Raw genomic sequence first — 12684 nt, 5'->3', positions numbered from 1 at the left:
GAGGGAAAAGCCGGGCATTCGCTGCAGCTGGAACGGGAGCAAAGGCAGCGCCCGTCCTGGGACTTCGCTGCCCCCGCGGCCCCGGCTCCCTGCGCTTCGTTTTCCAGCTCTGCTTTCCTGGCTGGTGTCCCCGAGCCCCGGCTGTGCTCCAGCTGCCTCCGCGCCAGGACACTGCAGGTGGTGGCTCCTGCTCTGCCGTAATCGCTCCAGCTGTTTTCCCGCTATGCATTGGTTAACTCGGGCTTCCTGCTTCCCTCAGGATCACGCTCTATCCGGAAGCACCTTCTGTCACAGCAGGGATCGATAAGTCACCCCGTGTAGGGATATTTGGTCAGTTATATCTGCCTAATTTATCTAAATTAGCTAATGATTGTGCCCAGCGCTCCGTTCCTCTGGCCATAACCGCTTGCCTGGCACATTCGTTGCTGTATCTAAATTTTGTTGGAATTATAGTATTTTTTTAATAGACCTTCAAGTCTCTTTTGGAGATGAAGCTCTGCTCTGTCAAATATATTGGTAAAAGTTGCCCTTGCACTGGCAGCAAATTGTTTCTTTTTAAGTCTTGGTTGGTTTTGATATTGGATTTGAATGTTTTAACACCAGAATCACCCTTTTTGGTGCTGCAGGAGCACATCTGGTGTGGCGATGCCCCAGCTGGGCCAGACCCTTCTCTGGAGGTTAAAAGATGCCTGAGTTTGGCCATGCCAAAATTGGGAACATGTTTTGGCCACCTCCACGAAATGCTGCAAATCAGGGTCATTTCTTAGGGATTGTCGGAAAAAGAAATCCATGTCCAGACCCAGGCAGGATTTAGTGGCTGCATCATCCTCCTCCATGTGGGCTACAAAACCCACCTGCAAAGCTGTGAACCAAGCAGGAGAAATACATATATATGTGTGTGTGTGTGTGCGCCTTCTGCAGCCTTAAAGGTTTCTATAATTCTCCGTGAATTTAATAAGTGTCTGGTGTACACGTGTAGGACACGGCGCCTCTGATTAAATTAGCTTGTAAATCAAGTGGAAATTGTGTGTTCGCACGGCGGGAAGAGCGCGGATGGCGATCGCTCTCCCTCGGCCGGAATGGGAGATGCCACCCAAAGTGCAAAGACCCAAAGGGCCATTTCCAAGGAGGCGGTTTGAGGAGAGCCCGGTTCATAACTGCGAATGATGTCCTTAGGCCCTGCTCTTACTTATCCTCTTGGCTCTCCGTATCTTGGTTTTTATCCTTTATTTTTTCTGGCGGGTCCCCTCGGCGGGGAGGGCGCTGTGGTCTCCATGCTGGAGCCGTGGGCTCCGCCGAGGTTTTCTGGCTTGTTCTGAACGCATATGAGGAGCTGCGGGGGCCCCGCTGAGCACACGCGCTCCCCTCCGCAGTGCCCGGCGGCATCGCCTCCGAGTCGCTCACGTTCACGCCGCTGGAGGACATGATCTTCCTCAAGTGGGAGGAGCCCGTGGAGCCCAACGGCCTCATCACGCAGTACGAGGTGGGTCCCGGCGGCGCCGCGGGACGGAGCCGCTCGGCCGGGGTGCGTCACCACCGCGCTCGCTCCTCCCGGGGTGCGCGTGGAGCTCGGCACACGTTGCAGCTCGCGACACGGGGACCGTGGCGGGGGAGGACAGGGTGGCGGGTGGTGGCGCGCGTGTATCCGGAGGGGGTTTTCACTGTCCCAGCGGCCCGTGCCTGGCGCTGGCTCCACCGCTCCGGGCAGGCTCCAGCCCTTTGGGGTGCAGGAGGGGAGGCGGGTCCCAGGTCTCCCTCCGGAGCATCGGAGCAGCAAGTGTGCGTCCCCGCTCAGGCCTCAGCGCTGGAGCTGGCCCTGGCGGTGCTGTGCCAAGGCAGAGCAGGACGGGCCGCGGCCCTGCCGGAGCCACCCCGCGTGTCCCACAGTGGGAGCAGCCTGCCAGGGCTCACCCTCGTCTCCTTCCCCGCTCGCCCCGGCCTCTCTGGTGTTGACAGAATCACTGGGGTACAGAAAGACAAACGAGAAGCCGATCCCTGTCCGCGCTCCCGGCAGCGCTGTGGAGGCTCCTCGCGGCCCCTCACCGCAGGGGCCGTCCCTCCTCGCCAGCCCTTCTCCCCGGGTCGCTCTCGGTACCCAGCAGTGGCTTTTCGGAGGAGCCTCTGCTTTTGATTTAGCCTAAAGGGCCCAAGCCGGGCACATACCTCCAAGTTAATCCCCTTCCCTGCCCGTTGCGTTAATTCCTTTTCCATTCTGCTCCTGCAGCCGTGTGATGCTGTCCCCTCTCCTTCCAGATCAGCTACCAGAGCATCGAGTCCTCCGACCCGGCCGTCAACGTGCCCGGCCCGCGGCGCACCGTGTCCAAGCTGCGCAACGAGACCTACCACGTCTTCTCCAACCTGCACCCCGGCACCACCTACCTCTTCTCGGTGCGGGCCCGCACGGGCAAGGGCTTTGGCCAGACGGCTCTCACCGAGATCACCACCAACATCTCCGGTAGGTGCAGGTCCTGGCAGGGGAAGGGAAGCAGGGGAGGAGGCCGTTGCTGCCTCGTTCCCTGCCGCTCGGAGGAGCGGCCCTGGTGTCAGCCCTGCAGGTTTGGGGGCTGCAGGGGCCTCGCTGCAGGTGTTCTCCAACGCGTGGCTGGGGCTGGAGCTGGGCTTCCCTCCGCTCACCTTGGGCATTGGGATCAGACCCTTGTTAACCTTAACGAGTCCTTGGGAGTGGGAGTCTAACACTGGAGCTCTGACAGTGCAGGAGACTCGTGCTTGCCCTGGGTGCTGTGTGGCAGCACCAGCCCCTTCGGAGCAGACCCACGGGGCCTGCGCCACCTTCCGGGATGCCCATGGACACCTCTGCCAAACACGTGCCCTGCCTCCGAGGCCAGACCGGAGGCTGCTGGCCCCGCGGCCTCCTTGAAACGGCCTTGGGGAAACGGGCTCGTGTGCAGGAGTGAGAAATGGAGCCTGAGGTGGGAGGCGCAGAAATGGTCCCCTCCGTCACGGACGGGGCGAGGTGCTCTTGGCTCTCCCTGAGCCCTGCAGAGCTCCGGGTCTGAGCATGGCTGGGCCGGAGGGGTTGGCACCCCCTGCCCAGGTGCTGGCGAGGCAGCCGGAGCCACGGGACCAGCCCCTGGCTCCGGGATGGCCCCGGCGCACGTCTTGCTGCGAGCGTTACAGCAGTGCAGCAGCCCGAGACTTAAATGTGCAAACGAGGGATTAATTGGCCTTCATTAACAAGCCATGCAGCACTTAGGGCTGTTTGCTAATGTCCGCTGTGTAGCTGTTAACGGCACCAAATGGGCTGAGATGTTTCCTAACGGGGCCACAGAAATTGCCGAGCAGCACGAGCCGGCCCTGGCGGCTGCTGATTAATCAGGGCTGGGGCCGGTGCCAGGAGGAGGATGCGTTTCCTGGGGCAGCTCCTGCTCCCAAAGGCTTCCCTCTTTTGGAGGTTCCCCGGCTGGAGGGAGAGTGGCTGGGGGGCCAAACGTGCTGCATAGCCCAGGCTTGGGAGGGGACTGCAGGGGGGCTCCAGGGAGGAGGATTGGGGCTTGGTCGTGTCCCCGTCACCTGCAGAAGCAGCGAGAGGCACGGGCGGGCGCTGAGCCCGTGCCGGGGCTGGCTGCTGCCCGCTGCGCCGCTCCCTCCGCAGCTCCCGCCTTCGACTACGCGGACATGCCGGCGCCGCTGGGCGAGTCGGAGAGCACCATCACGGTGCTGCTGCGGCCGGCGCAGGGCCGGGGCGCTCCCATCAGGTGGGTGCTGAGGACGGGCGCGCCGGGAAGACCCTCTGGGGACAGGCAGCTCATCCCCCTTGGTGGCTGTGGGCCACGTGTCTTTGTCTGGGAGAGCCTGCTGTGGTCTCCGTGTCCTCCACCACGTCCCCTGATGCTGCGGTGTTCCAGGCTGGAGGCAAGGGGAGGTGGGAAGGGACGTCTGCGTCCCGAGCTGGCTACAGCCGGGCAAATCCCTTCCCGCAGAAGGAGGGTTTGGGGCTCTGCAGGCCCCGCATCACCCCGGGCTGGTGGCAGATTCGGGCAGCTCCCTGTGGTGGGATGGGGTGTTCAGAGCATGATGTGGCTGGGAGAAAATGAGGGCCCCCAGGCTGGCCACCTACCTTCAGGCCCTGCAGCCGGAGCTTTGATTTCTGCCTCCCTCCCTTGCCCTTTCCCACATCAGCACAAGGATGTTGCACCTGGGATCCTCATCCTGATGCTGGAGTGGTGGGGCTGGCTCGGGGAAGGAGGAAGGTGTCGGCTCGCGTCGGTGGGAACGGCAGGGCCGTCCCTTTTGGTAAAGTTCCCACGTGTCTCGCCCCTGCCCAGCACCTACCAGGTCATCGTGGAAGAAGACAGGCCCAGGAAGATGAAGCGGGAGCTGGGTGGGCCAGAGTGCTTCCCGGTGCCGCTGACCTTCGGCGATGCCGTGTCCCGGGGCTCCGTGCACTACTTTGGGGCCGAGCTGCCCGCCAGCAGCCTCACCGAGGCGAAGCCCTTCACCGTGGGCGACAACCAGACCTACAGCGGCTACTGGAACCCGCCGCTGGAGCCCAAGAAGGCCTATCTGATCTACCTGCAGGCCACGAGCTACCTGAAAGGGGTGAGTCCCCGCGGGGCGGCGGGAGCCGCGGCGGCGCTGGGAAGCGGGAGGCGTCGGGAGCTCCCGGCGCTGGGAGCGCCCGCAGAGCAGGTCTGTGTCCAGGCCTCATGGCAGCGCGGCCGAGCGCCCACGCTCCCTGCCTCTCTTCCCTCAGGAAACCCGGCTGAACTGCATCCGGATCGCCCGCAAAGGTGAGCGTCCCCGGCTGGCCCCCGACTTTTGTCACCACGTCCGTTGTGGTGACTCCTGGGGACTCTGTTGCTTGTGTTGGATGTTGGATCTGGACACACTTACATTTGGCCTTGCTAAAGGTGGGACAAAGGGATGGTGGTCGCTGCGTTTTGGGTCTCCGAGGGGCAGTGGTGCCGCTCGTGGCGCCGTGCCGGGAGCAGAGCGTGACCCGGCGTGGGGAGGGGGAAGTCACCAGCCTTTCCTTCTGCTCCGGGAATTTCACCAAACAAACCGCCTGCTTCGATCTTTCCAGGGATTGGCACGTTGTGGCCTTGTGTCCTTAATAAAGCTCCTTCTGCTTGCTGGATATATTTAGCTCCCTATTGGATTTGGGGATGGGGAGAGGGGAAAAGAAAAAGCAATAAAGTGACTTAAAGTCCTGGCTCAGTGGGAAATGAAAAACGGGTATAAATGCTTGTCTGAATAGCACAGAATATTAACGAGGGACAAAAGGGGATTTATAACCTGCTGATATCTGTGTTGGAGCCGGATGCGGCGCCGACTGTCTGGAGGCAGTCGGGGAAGGCAGGATGCAGGACTGGCGCGGATCGGCCTGGCGGGGTTGGGGGTGTTAAGCATCCCATGGGCCTTTCCGGAAGGGAAAGGGGCTCGGATCCCCTGTGCCGGCGCGTGCCGCTCCATGTGTGCGGGATGGGGGGATGTTTGTGCATCTTGGGCACGTTGCTGTGCCCCGCGGCCACGTAGGCTAATGCGGATGCTGTGGGCAGCGTTTTCCGCCCTCCTTCCCCTATGTGTTCCCGCTGTTTTCTCGGCGTGCGATCTGATGTTGCCACTTGGGTTTAAGCTTCCTTGGCTCCCTCTCTGGGAGAGGGAAGAAAGTAGGTCGGAGCTGAGCTGACCCTCCTGCCCGTGTTGTTTCTGTCGGCAGCTGCCTGCAAGGAGAGCAAGCGTCCCCTGGAGGTGTCGCAGCACTCGGAGGAGATGGGCCTCATCCTGGGCATCTGCGCCGGGGGCCTTGTGGTCCTCATCATCCTCCTGGGAGCCATCATTGTCATCATCCGGAAAGGGTGAGGAACCCCAGCGCGCTCGGCCGTTGCCGGCCCGTCGCGCAGGGCGCTAGGGCGCTCGGCTGGAGGCGTCTGGTTTTCACCCCTTTTCCTTGGTGGAAGGGGCGATGCCAGGGGCGCTGCCCATGTCGGAGGCTCCCTGGGCTCTCCATGGCCCTCGCCGGCCGCAAGGTCCCTGCGCCGCAGGGCGGGAGCGTCCGGCCGTGCCGGTGTCACCGTGGGCGCTCCTGCGGGAGCTGCCGAGGCAGCAGGAGCACCTGCCTGCGAGCCGGGAGCAGCCCCGGGCAGCCCGGGGCATCTTCCTCCTCTCCTTCTCCTCGGCGTCCCGCTGCTGCGTGCGTCTCCTCCCGTGCTTTGTGCTAGGGCAGGGACAAGGACGAGGAGGAGCCCTTGCCTCGGAGAGCGCTCCTGTGCGCCCGCGCTGCCGGTCCCAAGGAGGGATTTGCAGGAAGCTTTGCGTGGCCGCCGGTGTGTCCGGCAGCTCGGGCTCCATCCTTGCGGAGCGGCAGCATCCGCCCTGCGAGAGCCACTTGCAGAATCCCCCTCTCCTGGAGAGGCCAACAGGAGGATCCGGCGCTTTCCAAAGCCGCCTCCTGATCCTGGATGGGTGACAGTGTTTCCGCCTGGGAAGAGCTGCCCCAAGAACAGGCCAGGACAAGAGGGGTCACGTGCAGCCCCCTGCCCTTCCCCGGAGATGGGAAGCCCCATCCCTGTGGGAGTGGGGTCCCATCCTGCTCCCCCTGGCTTGGAAACAGAGGCTGCGAGTCCTGCCCGCGCTGGAGGGGCTGTTTTCCTGGCGTGGCTGCCGCGCTCGGGCCGGATGCTCTGCAATCCCAGCACGTTGCCAAAATCAAATCTGTCCATCACGGGGGGAAAAGGACGTTTTGGGGGGATGCAAGTGGTGTCTGCCTGGATACCCATCACCCCAGTGCCTTTGTTTGGGAAGCGAAGTGGGTCAAGAGCCCACGCGAGGGAAGCCAGCAAGGGCTTTCCGGGCCACTCGGTGCCAGGGGCCTCGGGAAGCTGCTGCCGCTCCGAAAGGCGTCCGCGCTCCGGGGCCCCGAGGGCGGTGATCGGAGTGGGGCATGGAAGGGCGGCAATTAGAGCGCTTCCCCCCGCAGGGCTCCGGAGCTGTTCCGGGAAAGCAAGGGAAGGGCTGGCGGGAGAGCAGCGCGGCGGGTGACCGCGGCGTGCGCGGCTCCCGGCCCCGCCGAGCTTTGCTGCCGCCCGGGGTTGGGCTCTTGGCGTTTTCCCAACGTTCCCTGTAGCAAACGGCACCGGCCGAGCTGGGCGCGGGGGCCCGGAGGCTCCCCAGGAGATGCTGCCCGGTCTCTGCTAAGCTGCTGCATCTTGGGGAGCCCTTTGCATTCCCAGCTTCCAAAATAGCCGAAGGCTCCTGCTCGCCCTGCTCCTCCTGCCCCCTGCGCTGTCCCTGGCCCTTGGCAGCCCTAACCCTCCCCTTGGTTATTCCTGAGCCTGGTGAAAAGCTGCTTATGCAATTTCTGCTCTTTGTTTGCACGCTCGCCAGGAGGAACTACTATTCTTATTCCTATTACCCGTGAGTAGCTGTCATCCTTCCCTTCTCCTCCCTTGCTCCCCTCCTTGCTCTGCTCCTCCGAGAAAGCTTTTCTCCATCGAGGGTGTTTTCGGGCCCTCTTTGGCTTGGGAAGATGCTGCTGCTGAACTAGAAAGAGCCCCGAGGCACTGGGAGCAATGAGGGGTCCGGTTTCCAGTCCGGCACTGGGAGCAATGAGGGGTCTGGTTCCCAGCCCGGCTCCACGGCGGGAGCCGAGTGGAGGGCTCTGGGTTGGAGGTTGGAGCATCCTACAGGATCCCGGCCCTGCCGGGAGCACCAGTCCGTGGGGCTGAAGCCTGCAGCGCTCCCTGCCATGGGAGCAGGATCGGGCTCGGGATTTGGGAACGGGGGGTCTTGGAGCGGGGGCGCTTCAACAGACGCTGGCGCGGAGCGACCTGCGGTGGCTGGGGGGACACAGGGCCCCTCGGTTCAGCCGCGCTCGCGTTCACGCCCGGCGCAACCTCCCTCCTCGCAGCAAACCCGTCAACATGGCCAAGGCCACCATCAACTACCGGCACGAGAAGACACACATGATGAGTGCCATCGACAGGAGCTTCACGGACCAGAGCACCCTGCAGGAGGACGAGAGGCTGGGGCTCTCCTTCATGGACACGCACAACTACAGCGCCCGGGGTAAGCACCGGCGCGGGGCCACCAGCTCCTGCGGCCCGGACGCGGCTCCGCTCTCTCCAATGAAGAGGTCTCTCCGGGCGTGGGCTCGCTGCAAGGTTTGCAGTTTTCATGTGCTCAAACTGGCTCAAACGTTGGATCCTGATGTTGGGGTAAGCCCCAGCTGCAGCAGTTTGGCTCTAGGACACCCGGCTTCCTGCTACTGTTGCAAACAGCCCCGGGATTGGAGGGGTTAAGGAGCCCGGGTGTTCCTCGAGGCAGACTGATGGTTTAACACCCACTGGAGCACGCGTCTCTGGACTGAGTTAGCTGTAGAATAACTTGGTTGATGCCATATGCTGATGGCAGCTGTTCCTGTGGCTGTGAGGGGCTGCTCGCGTGCGTCCCCCGCGCTGCTGCCGCCCGCACGCGCTGCCCTGCGCCGCCTCGTGCAGAATGCAGGCCCGTGGGGCGGCTTGTCCTCCTCCTCCTGGATATATTATGTTTCAGTTCTTTAGTTAATTTGCAGTCTGATCCTATCAGGACTTCTCAAAGGGTGTCCTCCCAGGCTGGTTTGCTGGCAAGGGTGGTTTTGGAGGCATTGTGGGTGCAAGAGCCCCTGGGATTTCCTCCTCGGGTGGAAGTGCCTGTCAGCAAACAGGCAGGGAGCGGTGCCAAGGGGGAGCAGCCTTGGCTGGGTCCTGGGCAGCCACCGAGAGCCCCGGCTTTTGTATGGACCCGGCTTTGAGGAGAGCGCGTGTTGGCCAGGCCGTGGCCGCGTGGACCCTGCAGGAGATCCAGCCCTGGTGCCATCTGCTCTGTCTAATTCTTTCCTGTGAGGGTGCCAGAGCCCTGGCACAGGCTGCCCAGAGAGGCTGTGGAGGCTCCTTCTCTGGAGATCTTCAAACCTGCCTGGATGCCGCCCTGTGCCCCTGCTCTGGGTGTCCCTGCTGGAGCAGGGGGCTGGATTGGATGATCCCTAGAGGTCCCTTCCAACCTCAACCATTCTGGGATTATATGACAGGGGTAAACCGGGAAAATCGGTGTGAATCACCCCGTTAAACAGCAGCAAAGCCCGTTTGTGTCAGTGCTAGAAACGAGGCCCTGGTACAGTTGGCCGTGGGGGCTGGATTCCTCAGCCATGCGGTCTTTGAAGTCCAGGCTTGAAGCTCAAGGTGCTGGTGTGCCTGGCCCTGCTGGGGCCGGTTGTGCGTTAAGTGCTCGACGCGATGGGAAATGAGCGCATAAACCCAGAGAGCCCTTTCCGCAGGCTCCGGGAGCTCTGCCGTGCCGGAGGCGGGAGACGGCAGGAGCGCCGGGTGCTGCCCCGAGGGCTGCAAGGGGCCGCGTGGGCCTGTGTGGGAGGAGGCGCCGCGGGGCCATGCCCTGGGCCCCCCGGCGGCGGCGGCGGCGGCGCCTCCCCACGGCCCCTCTCGCGTCCCCGCAGGTGACCCCCGCGGCAGCGCGGTCACCGAGGCCAGCAGCCTGCTGGGCGGCTCGCCGCGCCGGCCCGGCGCCCGCAAGGGCTCTCCCTACCACACGGGGCAGCTGCACCCCGCCGTGCGCGTCGCCGACCTGCTCCAGCACATCAACCAGATGAAGACGGCCGAGGGCTACGGCTTCAAGCAGGAGTACGAGGTGAGCGCGGCGGGAGGGACGGGTCCCCCGCGGCCTGGCCGCGTCCTCCTCCTCCTCCTCGCTGCCGCCACGCTTGTCCTGTGGTAAAGGGCGCCTCAATAGTCTGGCAGCCTCCAAGCCCAGGGAGGGAATGCGGGAGAGGGTGATCCCATCTCTTCCACGGCGAATAAGTCACCTCCGAGAATGCTCGAGTGCACTGGGCCCATCCTGCCCTCACGGGCTGGAGCGCTTGGAGCCAGGTGATTTGCAGGGCTTTGCAGCAGCACATCCAGCAGGGTTGATTCCCTGATTCCTTGGTGTCCCCACGGGTCTGGTGATTGAAATTTCCCAGTGAAATTACTGTTTAATGCTTAGTTGTTTCAAGTGCAGGAGCTTTTCCCCTCCTTTTATGTATTGGACAAACCAGGGCTGGCTATAACCATTAGTGCTCCTTGAAAAGCTGCTGTATGTTCTTGGAACTAGTCATTTGAAAGCACTCAGATATTATGGGAGGGGAGAAAACATGTAATTTCCTTCCACTTTCCTCCTCTTATGCCAATCTATGAATGTTGCTGTTATTGCACACAAACCTATTCTGTGCTGGGGAGAGAAGGGGCTTGAGAGGTAAAAAAAAATAAAAATAAAGGAAAAAAGAAAAAGGAACCTAGAAAAAACAAGCAGCGTGTAATTTGTTGGAAAATGGAGCATTTTGTGGATGCAACAGGAGCTCGGAGCTGTGGATGGTGCCCCGGGGCCGTGGCTGGGGCTTTGGGGTAGCGAGGCACGAGCTGTGACATGGGGCTGAGCCCTCTGCCACCCGGGGCCACAAGAGGCTTCTCTCCTCCTCAGAGCTTCTTTGAAGGCTGGGATGCTTCGAAGAAGAAAGACAAGACGAAGGGGAGACAGGATCATGTGTCAACGTGTGAGTGCCGTCAGCGAGGCTTCGAAATCCCCCAAACCTGAAAAGCCTCTGAAGGGCTGGAGGGGTTTTATTTATTTAGTTATTTAGTTATTTATTTTTGACTGCCGGATCTATGGCAAGAATTAGCTGTGATTGGGGTTGGTTGGTCAAGGGCAGCAGAGACCTCCTTGTTCAGCACAGGGTGTCCAGGCCTGGGAACTCCTGTCGGGCATCGGCCACCAAAACAAGCGCAGCCAAGGCTGGTTCTGCCCTCCTTGGTGATGGCGGGGCAGAGGCCGGGGGTGAGCGGAGGTTTTGTCCACCACCTCGTGTGCCCTCCGTGCTCTGAAGGCGCCTCCTGGCCTTGCTTTCCAGACGACCGCCACCGAGTCAAGCTCCACCCGCTGCTGGGAGACCCCAATTCGGATTATATCAACGCCAACTACATTGACGTAAGTCAGGATGGTGCCTGCTTGGATCCGTGGGCTGCTCCCAGAGCTGGGTGGAGAGGAGCAGTTCACAGCTCCGCAGCGTGAGGGTGGCTGAGAGGCCCGGCCGGGCTGGATGGGCCTGGACCACGCGCGTCCTCCCTGTCTGCCTCTGTCCGTCGGCAGTTCCTGCTCATTCCACGTCCCTGTCCTGTGGAGTTGCTCCGTCTCCCTCCTCCTTTCCTGTGCTGCTCCTCTCTGTCCCTGCTTCGTATGCTGCCCTGGCTGGTGCCGATGCTCTAACTGTCTCTTGAACTGTGTCTCACTAATGTCTCTGTCTCCGATCTTTTTCTTTCAACCCTGGGTCCGATTGGGATCGTTAAGATCCGGATTAACCGCGAAGTAAGTAGCTGCTCTGCTCTGCGCTCCGCTCTCTGCTCCTGCTCTCCTCCCAGGCGCTGAGCGCCAGGCAGCAAGGTGTAAAATAGCATCCGGATACAGAGAAGGGAGATGCTGCTGGGGAAGGGGGAAGTTTAGCTCTCCTTGGAACAGCTTTTGCAAAGCGTGGAGTCCCCAGGGTAATGGGGAAGGGGGATCTTCCCTGGGTCTGCTCCAGTGACTTGGGAAAAGAGTCAGATTTACCCAGAGCAGGAGCTGGGGATTTCCTCTAGGGAAAGGGATGAAGGTCGTGGATTGTGCTAGATTTGGTGGGACATGACCCCTCCTAGGATGCCTAGTGATGCTGCCCTGCAGTTTGGGGGATTCAGCTCTGCTGTCCTTGGAGGTTTTGCTCTTTGTGCTGTTTTCAGAGGGCTCGGGCTGGGCAGGGACTGGTTTGAGCAGGGATGAGCTGGAAATGGGCCCTAAAGGTGCCCTGTGCTGGGGACCGGTGACCAACAGCTGGTGGAGCTGGTGGGCAGAGCGCGGCGGCCACGCGTCCCGCGGGGCTCCATCCCGCTGCCCGGCCTCCTTCCCTGGCTCCAACACCTGCCTTTGCCTTGCAGGGTTACCACAGGTCCAACCACTTCATAGCCACGCAGGGTGAGTGACCTACATCCCATCAAACCAAGGAGGGAGAGGGGCACCCGCACCTTGGGGCAGGCGCTACCGCTTCCCCAGATCGGCCGGGGAATCTCGGCTCTCCGCTTGGCTTTGCCCCGCGTCCATCCCACTGTCCCTGCCCCGCAGGTCCCAAGCAGGAGATGGTGTACGATTTCTGGCGCATGGTGTGGCAGGAGCACTGCTCCAGCATCGTGATGATAACCAAGCTGGTGGAGGTGGGACGGGTAAGGCCCCCGCTCGGTCCCTCTCTGTCCCGGCTCTGTGGGCAGCCCCTTGGAGTGCGCCTGAGGGCCCGGCCCCATCCGCCTGCTCCCTGCAGGTGAAATGCTCCAAGTACTGGCCCGACGACTCCGAGATGTACGGGGACATCAAGATCACCCTGGTGAAGGCGGAGGCTCTGGCGGAATACGCCGTGCGCACGTTCACCCTGGAGCGGGTAAGCGTCCGGCTCCCCCGGCACGGGGCGTTATACCAGCGTCCTGGCCTCCCCCGACGCAGTGGGGGGACCTCTGTGCTCTCCCTCACGTCCGGGCAAATGCCCCGAGGCCTCGTCTGGCCCCCCCTGCCCTGCGCCCACGTGCTAGCCCCACTGATTTTCGGGGCCGATAGCGAGCGTTTAATTGCAGGGTAAGCACCCGGTAATTGCAAAAGGGGATGAATGATGCTGCTTCT

The 12684-nt window shown here is 62.0% G+C and overlaps 1 protein-coding gene and 1 long non-coding RNA gene across 5 annotated transcripts in view; one reads left to right on the top strand and one right to left on the bottom strand.

The window, feature by feature from the left end:
• LOC148596322 (uncharacterized) overlaps positions 1 to 12684 on the bottom strand; it is a 172013-nt gene that overhangs the window by 144843 nt on the left and 14486 nt on the right. The gene's annotated exons all lie outside the window — the stretch shown is intronic.
• The window catches only part of PTPRU (protein tyrosine phosphatase receptor type U), a 49249-nt gene that overhangs the window by 24314 nt on the left and 12251 nt on the right, over positions 1 to 12684 (top strand). Inside the window, exons 9-23 of one of the 4 annotated variants that reach the window (XM_088523475.1) lie at positions 1374 to 1483; positions 2254 to 2455; positions 3614 to 3716; positions 4287 to 4560; positions 4715 to 4751; positions 5681 to 5819; positions 7348 to 7377; positions 7871 to 8028; positions 9452 to 9642; positions 10471 to 10543; positions 10898 to 10974; positions 11335 to 11352; positions 11955 to 11991; positions 12139 to 12236; positions 12332 to 12448. In XM_088523475.1, coding sequence (XP_088379601.1) covers positions 1374 to 1483; positions 2254 to 2455; positions 3614 to 3716; positions 4287 to 4560; positions 4715 to 4751; positions 5681 to 5819; positions 7348 to 7377; positions 7871 to 8028; positions 9452 to 9642; positions 10471 to 10543; positions 10898 to 10974; positions 11335 to 11352; positions 11955 to 11991; positions 12139 to 12236; positions 12332 to 12448 — 1664 coding nt within the window. The remainder of the gene's footprint in view (positions 1 to 1373; positions 1484 to 2253; positions 2456 to 3613; positions 3717 to 4286; positions 4561 to 4714; positions 4752 to 5680; positions 5820 to 7347; positions 7378 to 7870; positions 8029 to 9451; positions 9643 to 10470; positions 10544 to 10897; positions 10975 to 11334; positions 11353 to 11954; positions 11992 to 12138; positions 12237 to 12331; positions 12449 to 12684) is intronic. The other 3 variants (XM_088523481.1, XM_088523479.1, XM_088523486.1) reach the window with 3 other exon arrangements.

The sequence above is a fragment of the Tinamus guttatus genome, unplaced genomic scaffold, assembly GCF_059628265.1.
Source record: "Tinamus guttatus ecotype Peru unplaced genomic scaffold, ASM5962826v1 Tinamus_guttatus_pri_ptg000014l, whole genome shotgun sequence".
Lineage (NCBI taxonomy): Eukaryota > Metazoa > Chordata > Aves > Tinamiformes > Tinamidae > Tinamus > Tinamus guttatus.
The sequence above is the reverse complement of the archived record's forward strand: the minus strand, read 5'-3'. Positions and strand labels throughout refer to the sequence as shown.